The sequence below is a fragment of the Amblyraja radiata genome, chromosome 2 (assembly GCF_010909765.2).
Source record: "Amblyraja radiata isolate CabotCenter1 chromosome 2, sAmbRad1.1.pri, whole genome shotgun sequence".
Classification (NCBI taxonomy): domain Eukaryota; kingdom Metazoa; phylum Chordata; class Chondrichthyes; order Rajiformes; family Rajidae; genus Amblyraja; species Amblyraja radiata.
Window position 1 is genome coordinate 144,343,719 of NC_045957.1, and position 13,983 is coordinate 144,357,701.

Consider the following 13,983-nt stretch of genomic DNA (forward strand, 5'->3'; position numbering starts at 1 on the left):
GTACCTGCAGATCCTCCTGTTCGTAGGGATGTCTGTCGCAGGAAGACCGGGGGGCCCTGGACAGCGCGTCGGCCACATGCATCTCAGTGCCCCTCTTGTAAACGATCTGAAAGTCGAACCGCAGGAGCTGTAGCATCATTCGCTGTAGTCTGGCTGGAGCGATGTGGATAGGTTTATTGAGGATTGTCACCAAGGGTTGGTGATCCGTCTCGACGGTGAACTTGGTACTGAAAAGGAAGTCCTTGAACTTGGAGCAGGCGAACACAACCGCAAGAAGCTCCTTCTCGATTTGTGCATAGCGCTGCTCAGTGTCCGTCATGGTTCGCGAGGCATAAGAAATGGGCTGCAACGAGCCATCATCATAGAGCTGCAGGCAGGCAGCACCTAGTCCGAAACGGGAAGCATCACACGTTACCACAATTGGACGCTGCAGATCGAAAAACTTGAGAGTCGGCGTGCTGATCAGCTTCGTTTTGAGGAAGTCGAAAGCCTGCTGGTGTTGGTGAAACCAGGACCAGGCAATGTCTTTTTTCGTCAGTTGCCTCAGGGGTGCACTCAACTCGCTGAGGTCGGGGATAAACTTCCCCAAATAGTTGACCATGCCCAGGAAACGCTGCAGGCTGGTAACATCTGTCGGGGCAGGCAGCTCGGAGATAGCGTTGGTCTTCTGCGGATCAGGTTTCAGCCCGTGGGCCGTGAAGATGTGGCCAACATAGGGTACTTCAGCTACACGGAACCTGCACTTTGACGGGTTAAGCTTTAAGTTGATCTGGCGAGCGCGGTCTAGAATCCGTCGGAGATGGTGGTCATGCTCAGCAGCATCTTTCCCATAGACCAGAATATCATCCACAATAATGGCACACGGCAGACCAGCAAACAGTTGCTCCATGGAGCGTTGAAACACTTCGCTAGCGGAGTTGATGCCGAATGGCATCCGCAAAAATTTGAGCCTTCCGAAGGGTGTGCCAAAAGTGGTTAAGTCTGAGGAGCGTTTGTCTAGGGGTATTTGCCAGAACGAGCTCCTGGCATCGAGAACAGAAAACACCGTGGCCTGACCGACCTGGGCAGCAACATCTTCTACAGTCCTCATAGGGCAGTGGGGACGTTTTATTGCCAGATTCAAATCTTTGGGGTTTATGCACACCCGTATTTCGTTCTTACCCTTCTTCATGGTGGCGACCATGGTGGAGACCCACTCGGTGGGATCGCTGACGGCTGCAAGCACCCCCATATCAACCATGTTCTTCAGCATGGCTTCGACCTTGCCCTTCATGGCAAACGACACCCTGTGTGGAGCACGGACCACTGGTACGACCGATGGGTCAGTTGCGATCTTGTATACAAGTGGCAGCTTCCCCAGCTTATCATCGAAGAGGTCAAGGTACTCGGAGAGTGGATTCAGCATCACACGCACTTCGTGGACCGTACGGTCGAAAGACACCAGACCGAGATCCTGACAGGCCTGATTGCTCAACAGAGTCACAGTCACAGTCAAGAATGAAAAACGACAGGTCACGGGATGATTTCTGCAGCACACAGTGGAAGGTGGCCCTCCCCACAGGTGTTAGCTCCTCTCCCCCATAAGCACGCAATATGGAGCGATCAGCAGTCAACAGCTCATTATTTCTTATCTGTTTGAATAGGGATGTTGACATAACATTCACCTTCGCCCCCGTGTCGAGCTTAGCAGTGAAGGATTTGTTGTTGACAGTAATGAGCACAGAAGGATCGGGGAGGCGAGATCGGCCATGAAGGAGAGTGTAAACACTGGCATCTCCCATGGAATAGCTGGGCTCAGAGTCGAGGGCAGTGTCGACAGAAGACTGGGAATCGAATTCGTTATGAGCTTGCTGAAGGTTGTTTAAAACTTGTCTAGGAGCTGAGGGAACGTTCCCACGGGAGCGACAGGCAGCTGAAAAATGGTTCATCTTCCTACAGAAATTGCAAGCTTTGCCAAATGCTGGGCACTGCGACTGCATGGAGTGGATATAATTGCAGTTGGGACACTTCTTGACAAGCAGGACCCGAGGGGCATAAGTCGGCCGCGGCGTAGGGCGAATGTTGCCTTGTTTGCGACGGGGCATAGCAACACCAGTCGGATTAATAGCCCGATTGTCAGATCCCCTCTGCCCATGTGGCGGGGCAACTACTTCAGCTATGCGGCATGCATGCATTGCCTGAGTCAGGGTGAGGTATGGTCTTTGCAGCAGATCTGCACGTAGCTTCTGATCTAGCATGGTCTCTTCCTGATCTAGACAAGGATATCTCTGGTGAGCTGATCACGCATGGTCTCGAAACGGCACCGCTGAGTAAGGTAGCGCAGGTCAGCGATAAAACATTCAACAGGCTCATCAGGCTGCTGCTTCCGTGTAAAAAATCTAGCCCGCTCCAATATGCGGTTGGAGGGCAAGTCACAAATCTCCGCAAACTTGCGTAAGAGACATACCGGGTCATTGGCAGATTCCGCCGGCTCGACGACCTGGTCGTTGTTATCCAGGTCCGCTGGATTATAGTTGAAAGCCTGAGCTCGTTTCATAGCATTGGGACCGGCAAGGTTCAGCAGGAGCGAGGCTTTGACCGCATCAGGGTCATTTCGGTGCACGATGTTGATGAAGTTGTTGTAGTCCATCACGAAAATTGCCCAGCGTTCCGCAATGTCAGCGTCAAAGACAAGGCGAGAGAGCTTTCGGCATGAGAATGCCATGATGAATGGGGAATTAAATACTAGTTAGACTAAGGACAAATAACTTGCGTTTAACTTGCTGACACCATGTAAAGGAGTGGAGTCTGACACACTGTAACCTTTACTGAGTCTTTAATTAAGGCACATGTCACACACGTCCCAGTACTGACTGCATCTAGTCTTCAGGCGTACTGGAACAAACAGGGAGGAACAAGGGGAGGATATCACAGTTATACTGATATGGCTGGGCGTGGTTAGTGGTATTGAGGTAGCTACATTATAGGTTGCATGCATAAACCATCTCCAGTATGGTTTAATTATTGAAAATAAAAACGAGATGTATTTAAATATGTACAACAGGTAAAGCAAAAAGAGAAAGGAAATATTGTAGAATATTGTGTAACAGCACCAGCGAAAGTGCTGATAAACAAAATGTGTAAGGCTGCAACAAGTTAGATTGGACAATCTGGAATATCACAATTAGATTTAGTTTCTGTTTCCTTATTTATTTCAGACATCTGTGAGCAGAATGGGTAAATCTGTTAAACTCCCTCCTATTCCAAATCTTACCAGAAGCCCAACATCTCCTCAGAACTCGGGACATTTTAATTATTCTCCACATTCCTCTGGTGGATCAAATGGAGTAGCTGGCGTCAGTAGACACTGCATCGGTGAATCACATAACCGCTCAGGTGAGAAGCCATTCTTGGTCTCGTGGTCAGTTCAACCAGTCAATCCACCAAGACAGTTTGAAATGTACTCTTTTATAGAGATATCGGTCATTTCAGTTAGTATCAGCCAGGCTATCCAAATTTTAATATCGACCTATAAATTTGAACACTAAGTAAATTACAGAAGTTGTGAGGGAAAGATAGATCAGCCATGATTGAATGACGGAGTAGACTTGATGGGCCGAATGGCCTAATTCTGCTCCTGGAGCTTATGAATTTATAACTATGGGGGCATCTAATACAGTCTCACCAAAGTGATCATTGCCTTCTTATTTCCAAGTTCTACCCACATAGCCTTGTTGGACAAACACCCCCCCCCCCAATATCTTCTCTAAGCACTGTAGTTACGTTCTTTCTCAACGAAAAAGGCAACGACGCATCCCCTGCCCCACTCCCCTTGCAATATTGCAATTATGCCTGTAGTATCTGCAACCTGAAACATTTAGCTGCCTCCCTGTCCTTCCTCAGCCATGTTTCTGTTATGATTATAATATTTCTGTTCCCTGAACTAATCCATGTCCTGAGATTGTCTGAAGAAAGGTCCTGAACTGAAACATCAGCTATCTCTGTTCCCCAGGGATTCTCCCTGACCTGCTGAGTTACTCTAGCTCTTTGTGTCTTTTTGTTCCCTGAGATTGTCTGCTAAGCCTCTATCATTAAAAGTAATCAATTTAAACCATTTCTCTTTCCTCTCTTTTCTGGTCCTATCAGCTAATTATGTTCTCTTTGAATAGGTTATTTGCCCTCAACTTCTCATCTGCCTCCTTTCCACTCTGGAACCCTCCTGAATGGTACTTGCAAACTTCCTTCTCAGGAAACTGATCTCTCCCAGTTTGGGTGCATTTTGTACAAGTCGCCGCTGCCCCAGAAATGATCCCAATGATCCAAAAACCTGAATCCCTGCCCACTGCACAAGCTCTTCAGCCATGCATTCAGTTAAATACTAAAATCATAACTTGCAGGCTAACTGTTGAAAGATTGCTTTAGAACAGAACAAATTTAATAGGAATGGCAGTGAAATTCTAACTTTTTAAAACAACATTTTAATAACTACTGAGATGCTCAACCACATTCTGCTCTCATTTGCACGTGACATTGAGAGTAATCAAGAGATTGCCACCCTCGATCCTGCTTTTTATCATAATTCCATCTGCAGTCGTTCTGCAGGCACCTTGGATTCTGGCACCAGGGAAGCAACACACCATTCTGGAGTCATGTTGGTGGCCACAGAGTCTCCTGTCTGTCTCCCTAACGATTGAGTCGCCCTGCACTATAACTCTGCCACACTTTATCCTACCCTGTTGTGCCTCGAAGCCAGACGCGTGTGCTACAGACCTGAAAGCTGCTGCTTTCTCCCGAATAGACATTTACCCCACTTCCTCACCCCAGCCCCAACAGTATCCAAAGGGTATCATGTTTTTGAGGGGAATGGCCACAGGGGATTGCTGCATTCTCTGCTTGCACCCTGTCATAGTTTGAGGATTGTGAGATGTTTAGAGACCTGCAAAGTTAAATTAAAAATGGGCATAGGGAGCTTTTTGCATAGTCTGAATTTGGGATCTAGAGTAACAAACATCATATTGGTCACCTAATTCTTTATTAATAATTTAGCATTTAATAATTAAAAGTACATGTAAATTTTATTTATTTTTTTAAATTCAGGGGGAAGTTCGGATAGTGTCTTGTCCCAAATCGCTGCCCAAAGGCGGAAAGCAGCTGGTTTGCCCGATTTGAAAACAACTAGGTCTGAGATTTTGCCTCAACTTATCTTTGTTGAAACTAACCTCCCTGAACTGCCAGCCTCGCCAACTGCGGATAACTGCATTGTACAGGTAACATTTTGTAGCCTTTGCTAAAAAAAAACATTTGCTGTCTTGTCATTGGATGAAATTAGAGTGAACAGATTGTGCAGCTAGCAACTATAACTTGCTGGAAGTGAAGATTGTATGACAACATATTACATTTAATTATTTGCACAACATGCAGTCTTGCCATCTTCACAATATAGACGTACCTATAAAAGGGTACTCAGTTTTGATGTCAACAGCATATGAACTATTATGGATTACTTTGGTCTATCATTTGCATTGGAAACTATCAAACATTGTGACAGTTATAAGTTGGAGTGATATATATTTATGCTTTACCACATCTGTTATAGCTGATTGTTCTAGTCATTATGTTTATGCCTGTTGCAACAAGGTAGAAATAATCCACTCTCCCCTCCTGCTTTACAGATGTTTTGTTTGCCCCTTACAATTGTTTTCTACTTTTCCTCAGGAGATTGTAGTTGGGGACCAAAAGAAACATTTGTTAACTCATTGTGTGCCAGTCTTGATGGATGAGCTGTTTTTACTGTCTTTTGTTTTCCTGCATCTGTATTACAGTATACTTGCAAGAAGAAAATTAGTTTACTTGATCCCGAGAATAGAATTAAAATATTTGTGTATACATATGTTGAAAAATAATGAACTATTATTACAACAAACGTGCACGCTAACAATTATTTATCTTGCTAATACAGAAATGTAGCCAACAACGTCCATCGTCTGGCACCTCATCTAATTCCAAGAGTACCTCTCCTACTCTGACTCCATCACCATCTCCCACACCCAAAAGTCCACAAGGAGAATCCTCCCTGTCATCATCTTCACATCAACACTCTAAGAACAGTGGTGGATCCAGTAGTGGAACTCTCACGGATGAAGGTAATGTAAGGTCTAAAGAGGTTTTACCACACCCCTATTCCTGAGAGGGATTTGGTAGAAGTATGGTATTTTGGTGTCAAAATGTTATTGCACCGTATGCCCATTCACTTGAATGACATGCCACTTTGTTTCGTTTAACGTTTCTTCCCTAAGCACTGAAAACCACTCAAGATTTATAATTTGTTAAAAATTTTACCAAATCACTGTACTTTAATTGGCACACGTGACAATAAAAGATCTGTTAAACCCAGTTAAGCATTTAAGCAATTCAGATTCAGATTCAATTTTAATTGTCATTGTCAGTGTACAATACAGAGACAACAAAATGCATTTAGCATCTCCCTGGAAGAGCGACATAGCAAATGATTTGAATAAATAATAATAAGTGTCCGGGGGGGGGGGGGGGGGGGGGTGATTGGCAGTCACCGAGGTACGTTGTTGAGTAGAGTGACAGCCGCCGGGAAGAAGCTGTTCCTGGACCTGCTGGTTTGGCAACGGAGAGACCTGTAGCGCCTCCCGGATGGTAGGAGGGTAAACAGTCCGTGGTTGGGGTGAGAGCAGTCCTTGGCGATGCTGAGCGCCCTCCGCAGACAACGCTTGCTTTGGACAGACTCAATGGAAGGGAGCGAGGAACCGGTGATGCGTTGGGCAATTTTCACCACCCTCTGCAATGCCTTCCGGTCGGAGACAGAGCAGTTGCCATACCATACTGTGATGCAGTTGGTAAGGATGCTCTCGATGGTGCAGCGGTAGAAGTTCACCAGGATCTGAGGAGACAGATGGACCTTCTTCAGTCTCCTCAGGAAGAAGAGACGCTGGTGAGTCTTCTTGATCAGAGTTGAGGTATTGTGGGTCCAAGAGAGGTCATCGGAGATGTTGACTCCCAGGAACCTGAAGCTAGAAACGCGTTCCACCTCCGTCCTGTTAATGTGGATGGGGGTGTGCGTGACGCCCCTGGACTTCCTGAAGTCTACAATGAGCTCCTTGGTCTTCTTGGAGTTAAGGGCCAGGTTGTTGTCAGCGCACCATGCTGCTAAGTGCTGGACCCAGGGGTAGGCCGACTCATCGTTGTTGCTGATGAGGCCAATCACCGTTGTATCATCTGCATACTTGATGATGGTGTTAGTACCATGTACAGGTGTGCAGTCATAGGTGAAGAGGGAGTAGAGGAGGGGGCTCAGCACACAGCCCTGTGGAACGCCGGTGTTCAGGGTGAGGGTTGAAGAGGTGTGCTTGTCTAACCTAACAGACTGGGGTCTGTTGGTTAGAAAGTCCAGTATCCAGTTGCAGTGTGGGGGGTAGGCAGCTTTTGAGGTGTGCCAGGACCAGCCTCTCGAAGCACTTGGTGATGATGGGGGTAAGTGCAACTGGGCGGAAGTCGTTGAGGCTTGCCGCAGTGGAGTGTTTTGGCACTGGCACGATGGAGGTGGCTTTAAGGCACGTGGGGACAACTGCTTGGGCAAGTGACAGGTTGAAGATGTCAGTCCAGACGTCTGTCAGCTGCGCAGCACAGGCCCTGAGCACGCGCCCGGGGATGCCATCAGGGCCAGCAGCTTTACGTGCATTAGTCCTACTCAGTGCCACGTATACGTCGTGGGGGGTGAGTGTGAGGGGTTGGTGATCGGCAGGTAGCACAGCCTTGATGGCTGTCTCTAGATTGTCCCTGTCGAAGCGGCCATAGAAGTGATTAAGCTCCTCAAGGAAGGAGGCGTCGCTGGATGTGGGGGTGGTGTTGGAGGGTCTGTAGTCCGTGATGGCCTGGATGCCTTGCCACATGCGTCGGGGGTCGGAGTTGTTGTTGAAGTGCTCCTCAATCCTGAGCTTATGGCAGTGCTTGGCCTTCTTGATGCCCCTCTTCAGGTTAGCCCTGGCTGAACTGTAGGCTCGAGCATCGCCTGACCTGAAAGCGGTGTCCCGTGCTTTCAGCAGTAGCCTGACCTCGCTGTTCATCCATGGCTTCTGATTCGGGAATATGGTCACCTGTTTGAGGGAGGTGACACTATTGATGGTGGAGTTTATAAAGTCCAGAACAGAGGATGTGTAGGAATCAATGTCCGTGTGGGAGTCAAGGATGGCCTGGGCTGCAAACGCCTTCCAGTCAGTGTTTCCAAAACACTGCTGAAGTGTGAAGTCCGCTTCCTCTGACCAGACTTTAACTGTCCTCACAGTTGGTTTTAAAGGGCTTTCTCACGGTGCGACCTGACCCAAGACCTAACAAGAGTTTGACATCTGGGAACCTCCTGCGATAACAGTACGGCATTCGTGGACCACCGAGGACCTCCGTGGCGCTATCGTGTAACTTTGTAAGGTCGGGAGAAAACATTTTTGAATTTCTCCAAGAGTGACTTGAGCACTTTTTGGTGAGCGTTGCAACATTGCACGAAGATAGACACGTTTCGGCTCGAGAGTTTCTGGTCTGAAGAAGGGTCTCCCAACCCGAAACGTCACCTATTCATTCTCTCCAGAGATGCTGCTTGACCCGATGAAGTGCTCCAGTTTTTTTGTGTCTATCTTCGGGTTAAAGCAGCATCTGCAGTTCCTTCCAACACACGGCGCAGCCTTGCCTCTACTTCCTTGTACTGCGGGGAGATTCAAATCGAAGCAATTTGTCTTAAGAGCAAAGCGGCGAGTTGCTTTTCGAGACCCTTCTTCCCGCACCCCAGAGAGCATTGTAATCACCCCGAGCACCCCCCCCCCCCCCCCCCCCCCACCCTTCCCTTCCTCCACACCCCAAGCCCCCTTTAATACCTATTACTCACCTTATGTCCCCTCTGTCAAGCTTCCGGGTTTACCGTTCGCAGGAGTTCCCACGGTACCCGCAAGAGTCATTACGGATATCGCACGGGTATCGCACTGGCATCTGCTTCATACAATGTTGCAACGCTCACCAAAAAGTGCTCAAGTCACTCTTGGAGAAATTCAAAAATGTTTGAATTCTCTCCCGACCTTACAAAGTTACACGATAGCGCCACGGAGGTCCTCGGTGGTCCACGAATGCCGTACTGTTATCGCAGGAGGTTCCCAGGTGTCAAACTCTTGTTAGGTCTTGGGTCAGGTCGCACCGTGAGAACCGGCCATAACTCGTCTGATGAGTGGGGAGTACTTAGGGAGCAGGAACAATGAGACGTGATCAGACTGACCAAGGTGGGGGAGGGGGATGGCTCTGTATTGAATGCGGAACAGTCACAGTCAATTTGGGTGATGAGACTAGTTATTTCCTGCAGTGTACTTGCATTTTAATGCTCATTTCAAAACTTTCAGGCTAGCCATTTGACAATTGTGAAAGATTACTTTAAAAAAAAACGAATTTAGTAGGATTGGTTGTGAAATGTTAACTTAAAAAATCTGCTTTCACATTAATAGCATTTCCAAAAGTACTGATATATTCAAACACATTTTGCCATAAATCGATAGTTTAGTTTAGTTGAAAGAGGAACATGAGATGCAGTTTAAAGGAATGAATTGCAAAGGCTGTCATTTGAAAGGAGAATAGCTTAATGAGATTTCATCCGAGTTAGGTTAAGGATAGCAGAATTTTGGTAGACCCTGAGTCAATAAAGAGTAATTAGTGATGTTTTGGAATAGGAAAGTTTAGAAAGGCTGCACCAAGTGATCCTGAATTACATGCATTATAAACTGAATAAAAATACATGCATTATAAACTGAATAAAAAGTTTAGAATTATATTAAATGGCAATTCTTGGGTAAGTAGCAGGTGATTAATCTCAAAACTGAAACTTTGTCCAACAGATACAGTGCCCTCCATAATGTTTGGGACAAAGACCCATCATTTATTTATTTGCCTCTGTATTCCACAATTTGAGATTTGTTAAAGAAAAAAATCACATGTGCTTAAAGTTTACATTGTCAGATTTTAATAAAGGCCATTTTTATACATTTTGGTTTCACCATGTAGAAATTACAGCAGTGTTTATACATAGTCCCCCCCATTTCAGGGCACCATAATGTTTGGGACACAGCAATGTCATGTAAATGAAAGTAGTCATGTTTAGAATTTTGTTGCATATCCTTTGCATGCAAGGACTGCTTGAAGTCTGTGATTCATGGACATCAGTTGCTGGGTGTCTTCTCTGGTGATTCTCTGCCAGGCCTGTATTGCAGCCATCTTTAGCTTATGCTTGTTTTGGGGGCTAGTCCCGTTCAGTTTTCTCTTCAGCATATAAAAGGCATGCTCAATTGGGTTCGGATCGGGTGATTGACTTGGCCACTCAAGAATTCACCATTTTTTAGCTTTGAAAAACTCCTTTGTGCTTTAGCAGTATGTTTGGGATCATTGTCTTGCTGTAGAAAGAACCGCCAGCCAATGGGTTTTGTGGCATTTGTTTGAACTTGAGCAGATAGGATCTGTCTATACACTTCAGAATTCATTATGCTACTACCATCGGCAGTTGTTTCATCAATGGCGATAAGCGAGCCAGTACCTTCAGCAGCCATACATGCCCAGGCCATTACACCACCACTACTGAGTTTCACAGATGATGTGGTATGCTTTGGATCTTGGGCAGTTCCTTCTCTCCTCCATACTTTGCTCTTGCCATCACTCTGATATGTTAATCTTCGTCTCATCTGCCCACAAGACCTTTTTCCAGAACTGCTCTTTTAGGTACTTCTTGTCAAACTGTAAGTTTTTTTTTTGCGGCTAACTAGTGGTTTCCATCTTGCAGTGTAGCCTCTGTATTTCTGTTCATGAAGTCTTCTTCGGACAGTGGTCATTGACAAATCCACTCCTGAAGAGTGTTTCTGATTTGTTAGACAGGTGTTTGGGGATTTTTCTTTATTATAGAGAGAATTCTTCTGTCATCAGCTGTGGAGGTCTTCCTTGGCTTGCCATTTTCTTGGCGATTAGCAAGCTCACCAGTGCTCTTTTTCTTCTTAATGATGTTCCAAACAGTTGATTTTGGTAAGCCTAAGGTTTGGCTGATGTCCATAACAGTTTTATTCTTGTTTCTCAGTCTCATATTGACGTCTTTGGCTTTCATTGGCACAACTTTGATCCTCAGTTGATAAACAGCAATAACAGTTTCAAAAGGTGATAGAATGACTGGTGCTGAGAGCTTTCTTATACCTGCATTAGGGAGGCAATTAAACACACCTGAGCAATTACAAACACCTGTGAAACCATGTGTCCCAAACATTATGGTGCCCTGACATGGGGGGTGGGGAGACTATGTATAAACACAGCTGTAATTTCTACTTGGTGAAATCAAAATGTATAAAAATGGCTTTTATTAAAATCTGACTATGTGCACTTTACCACATGTGATTTTTTTTTTTCATTACAAATCTCAAATTGTGGAGTACAGAGGTAATTAAATAAATGTTGGGTCTTTGTCCCAAACATTATGGAGGGCACTGTAATTAAACTTAGTCAATAATTAACAAAAAATACCTGTCTTTAGAAGGTAGCAACTAACAGTTCATTTGCTGTAAGTTATAGTTAGACAGCCTCAAAACAGGCCATACAATCCATTGCATCTGCGCAGGCCATCAAGCATCCTTTTACATTACAGCTACTCTAAACCCATATTAATGTTCTCATTCCCATCAACTCTGACAAATTCTATTACTCTGCATACTAAGGGCAATTTACATTAGCTAGTTAACCGCCCATCCCCATGTTCTTGGAATAAGGTTTGAAACCAGAACATGTGGAGGAAGCCCATGTGGTCACAGGGAGAAGGCTTAAATTCCACATAGGCATTGCTGTACCAAGGATGTGGTGGTCAGCAATAGAAAAGTTGTTGGAGGGTATTCTGTGGAACAGTATCTGCCAGCATTTGGATAGGTACGGAACTGATTGGGTATAGTCAACATTACTGGTGGAAATTGTGTTTCACAAATTTGAAAGAGTTTTTTGAAGTCATCAGAGCAGTGGAAATTGTCTGCTTGGAATTTAACAAGGGCTTTGACAAGGTCCGCATGGCTGGTCAATCTGGAAGGTTAGATAATATGGAATCCAAAATGAGCTAGCCAATTGAATTCAAAATTAACTTGTACGAAGGAGTCAAAGGATAATTATGGATAATTATGTTTTAATTTTGCCAACAGTCTACTTAATATTGTTAGTAAATTTGCAGCTGGTAGCAATATTTTTGCTTTAGGGCACAGGGAGGAAGGACATCTAAGACCACCTTCACCAACATTTGACATACCAAAGTTCAATACCTCACACTTTAGTTTAAACTAATATACTGAGAGAGCCTTTGAATCTTTTTCCTGTGTGCCACATGACCTTTTGCACGTTTTGTCAGTTCTTCATGAAGCTTTGGTATTCTATCATCAGGGATTCCACTGCTGGCTTCTCACTTATCTGATATGTGGTTCTTGAGCAAAACACAAAGTGCTGGAGGAACTCAGCAGGTTAGGCAGCATCTGTGGAGGAAATGGATAGATGATGATTTGGATTTGGACGCTTCAGTCCAATATTTGCTCTTGTCAAATTTGGGTTATTGTTCCTTTGGACTTGTGATGCTTTGCAGCATTGTGGCTGCTCTTTAAGTTCTGATTGCTCTTACAATTGGGATTTGAAATTTAGACAGGTAGACTTGTGTGTGAACCAATTAACAGGAAAGAGCTTATTTGGATGTGTATTTGCCACCGCCTTTCAGGTTTCCTATTTTGCACTTGCCTGCTGTGCCTCTGTGCCAGAGTGCATTAAAATTGCAGTCCATCTTGCTTGGAAGGTGCACTCCCTGGAGGAATTATAAATGTGAATTGATTATGTGATGTTTTTGAAGGCTGGAAGCTCTGTAAAGGAGGTTATATTCGGGTACTGTCTTTTATGTGAGTAGATAGTACTTCTGATATAGTTTTCTAATGTTTTACTATGTCACAACTAAACACCAATGTCTAAATATAATTAATTAAATATCATTTGACGGCCAACAGCATTCATATAAATGATGGTTGAAGTACTGTTGGTTAATTAATTTATGTATCATTTGTTTTCCCTAGATGAATTATCCAGTATTTTAAAAAAGCTGTCGCTTGAAAAATATCAACCTATATTTGAAGAACAAGAGGTAATACCAATATTTGCAGAGCATTCCAAGTGGAGTATAATCTTTCTATTTCGATAAATCTTCAATTGCAGGTGACCGTTGCTGTTGGACATTGTGTTCCTAGAAAATAACCCGTGGAGCAAAGCTGTATTATCTGTGCATGTGTTTCTTTTCCCCACATAAATTAAATGAGAGTGTATTTTATATATTACACTTTTGGGTAATGATTTGTGAATTCTGCAAGGGTGTTCTTTTGTAATCCAATTTCCAAAACATGGAGTTGCCTGCATATTTTATCTTTACATTCTGCAAAAAAAGGAATAAGAAGAATGTATACCCCAACTTTATTTGATGCAAGCAACGTGGATGTTTGCCATATATATAGTTCCTTAACAAACTTTGTATATAGTTTGCTTTTCAAGACGCAACGTTTACTGTATGAAAAGGTAAAGAGCTGGATTGATTGAAATGCTGAGACCATTGTTTTAGTCAAGGTGTTTTTAATTTACCATTTTGTTTATTGTATTTCAATTTATTTCTGTTTTTATCATCTTCACCAGAAATTGTTTTATTTCACATTCATCCTTCCTAGCTTAGATGAAACAAGAATGGAGCCAGCTCTCAACTCCTGCTGGTTTAGGAGCAAAATGAGGTCTACTTGCTTACACACATGTATCTCTTCAGATCATTCCAAAAACCTTTTCTGCTAGCTTAATTATTGATATTTTTTTCATGATACAGAAACAAACTAGTAAAATGTTGGTAAATGTTAGCTTTCAGTTGTTTTACAGTATTTTATACTGTTTAATTGTTTTTCAATTTCACTTCCTAATGGAATG

At 44.1% G+C, this 13,983-nt stretch overlaps 1 protein-coding gene across 2 annotated transcripts in view; it reads left to right on the forward strand.

The window, feature by feature from the left end:
• The window catches only part of anks6 (ankyrin repeat and sterile alpha motif domain containing 6), a 55,617-nt gene that overhangs the window by 30,068 nt on the left and 11,566 nt on the right, over nt 1–13,983 (forward strand). For both annotated transcript variants that reach the window (XM_033016717.1, XM_033016714.1), the window contains 4 exons: nt 3,198–3,375; nt 5,077–5,246; nt 5,939–6,122; nt 13,098–13,165. In XM_033016717.1, coding sequence (XP_032872608.1) covers nt 3,198–3,375; nt 5,077–5,246; nt 5,939–6,122; nt 13,098–13,165 — 600 coding nt within the window. The remainder of the gene's footprint in view (nt 1–3,197; nt 3,376–5,076; nt 5,247–5,938; nt 6,123–13,097; nt 13,166–13,983) is intronic.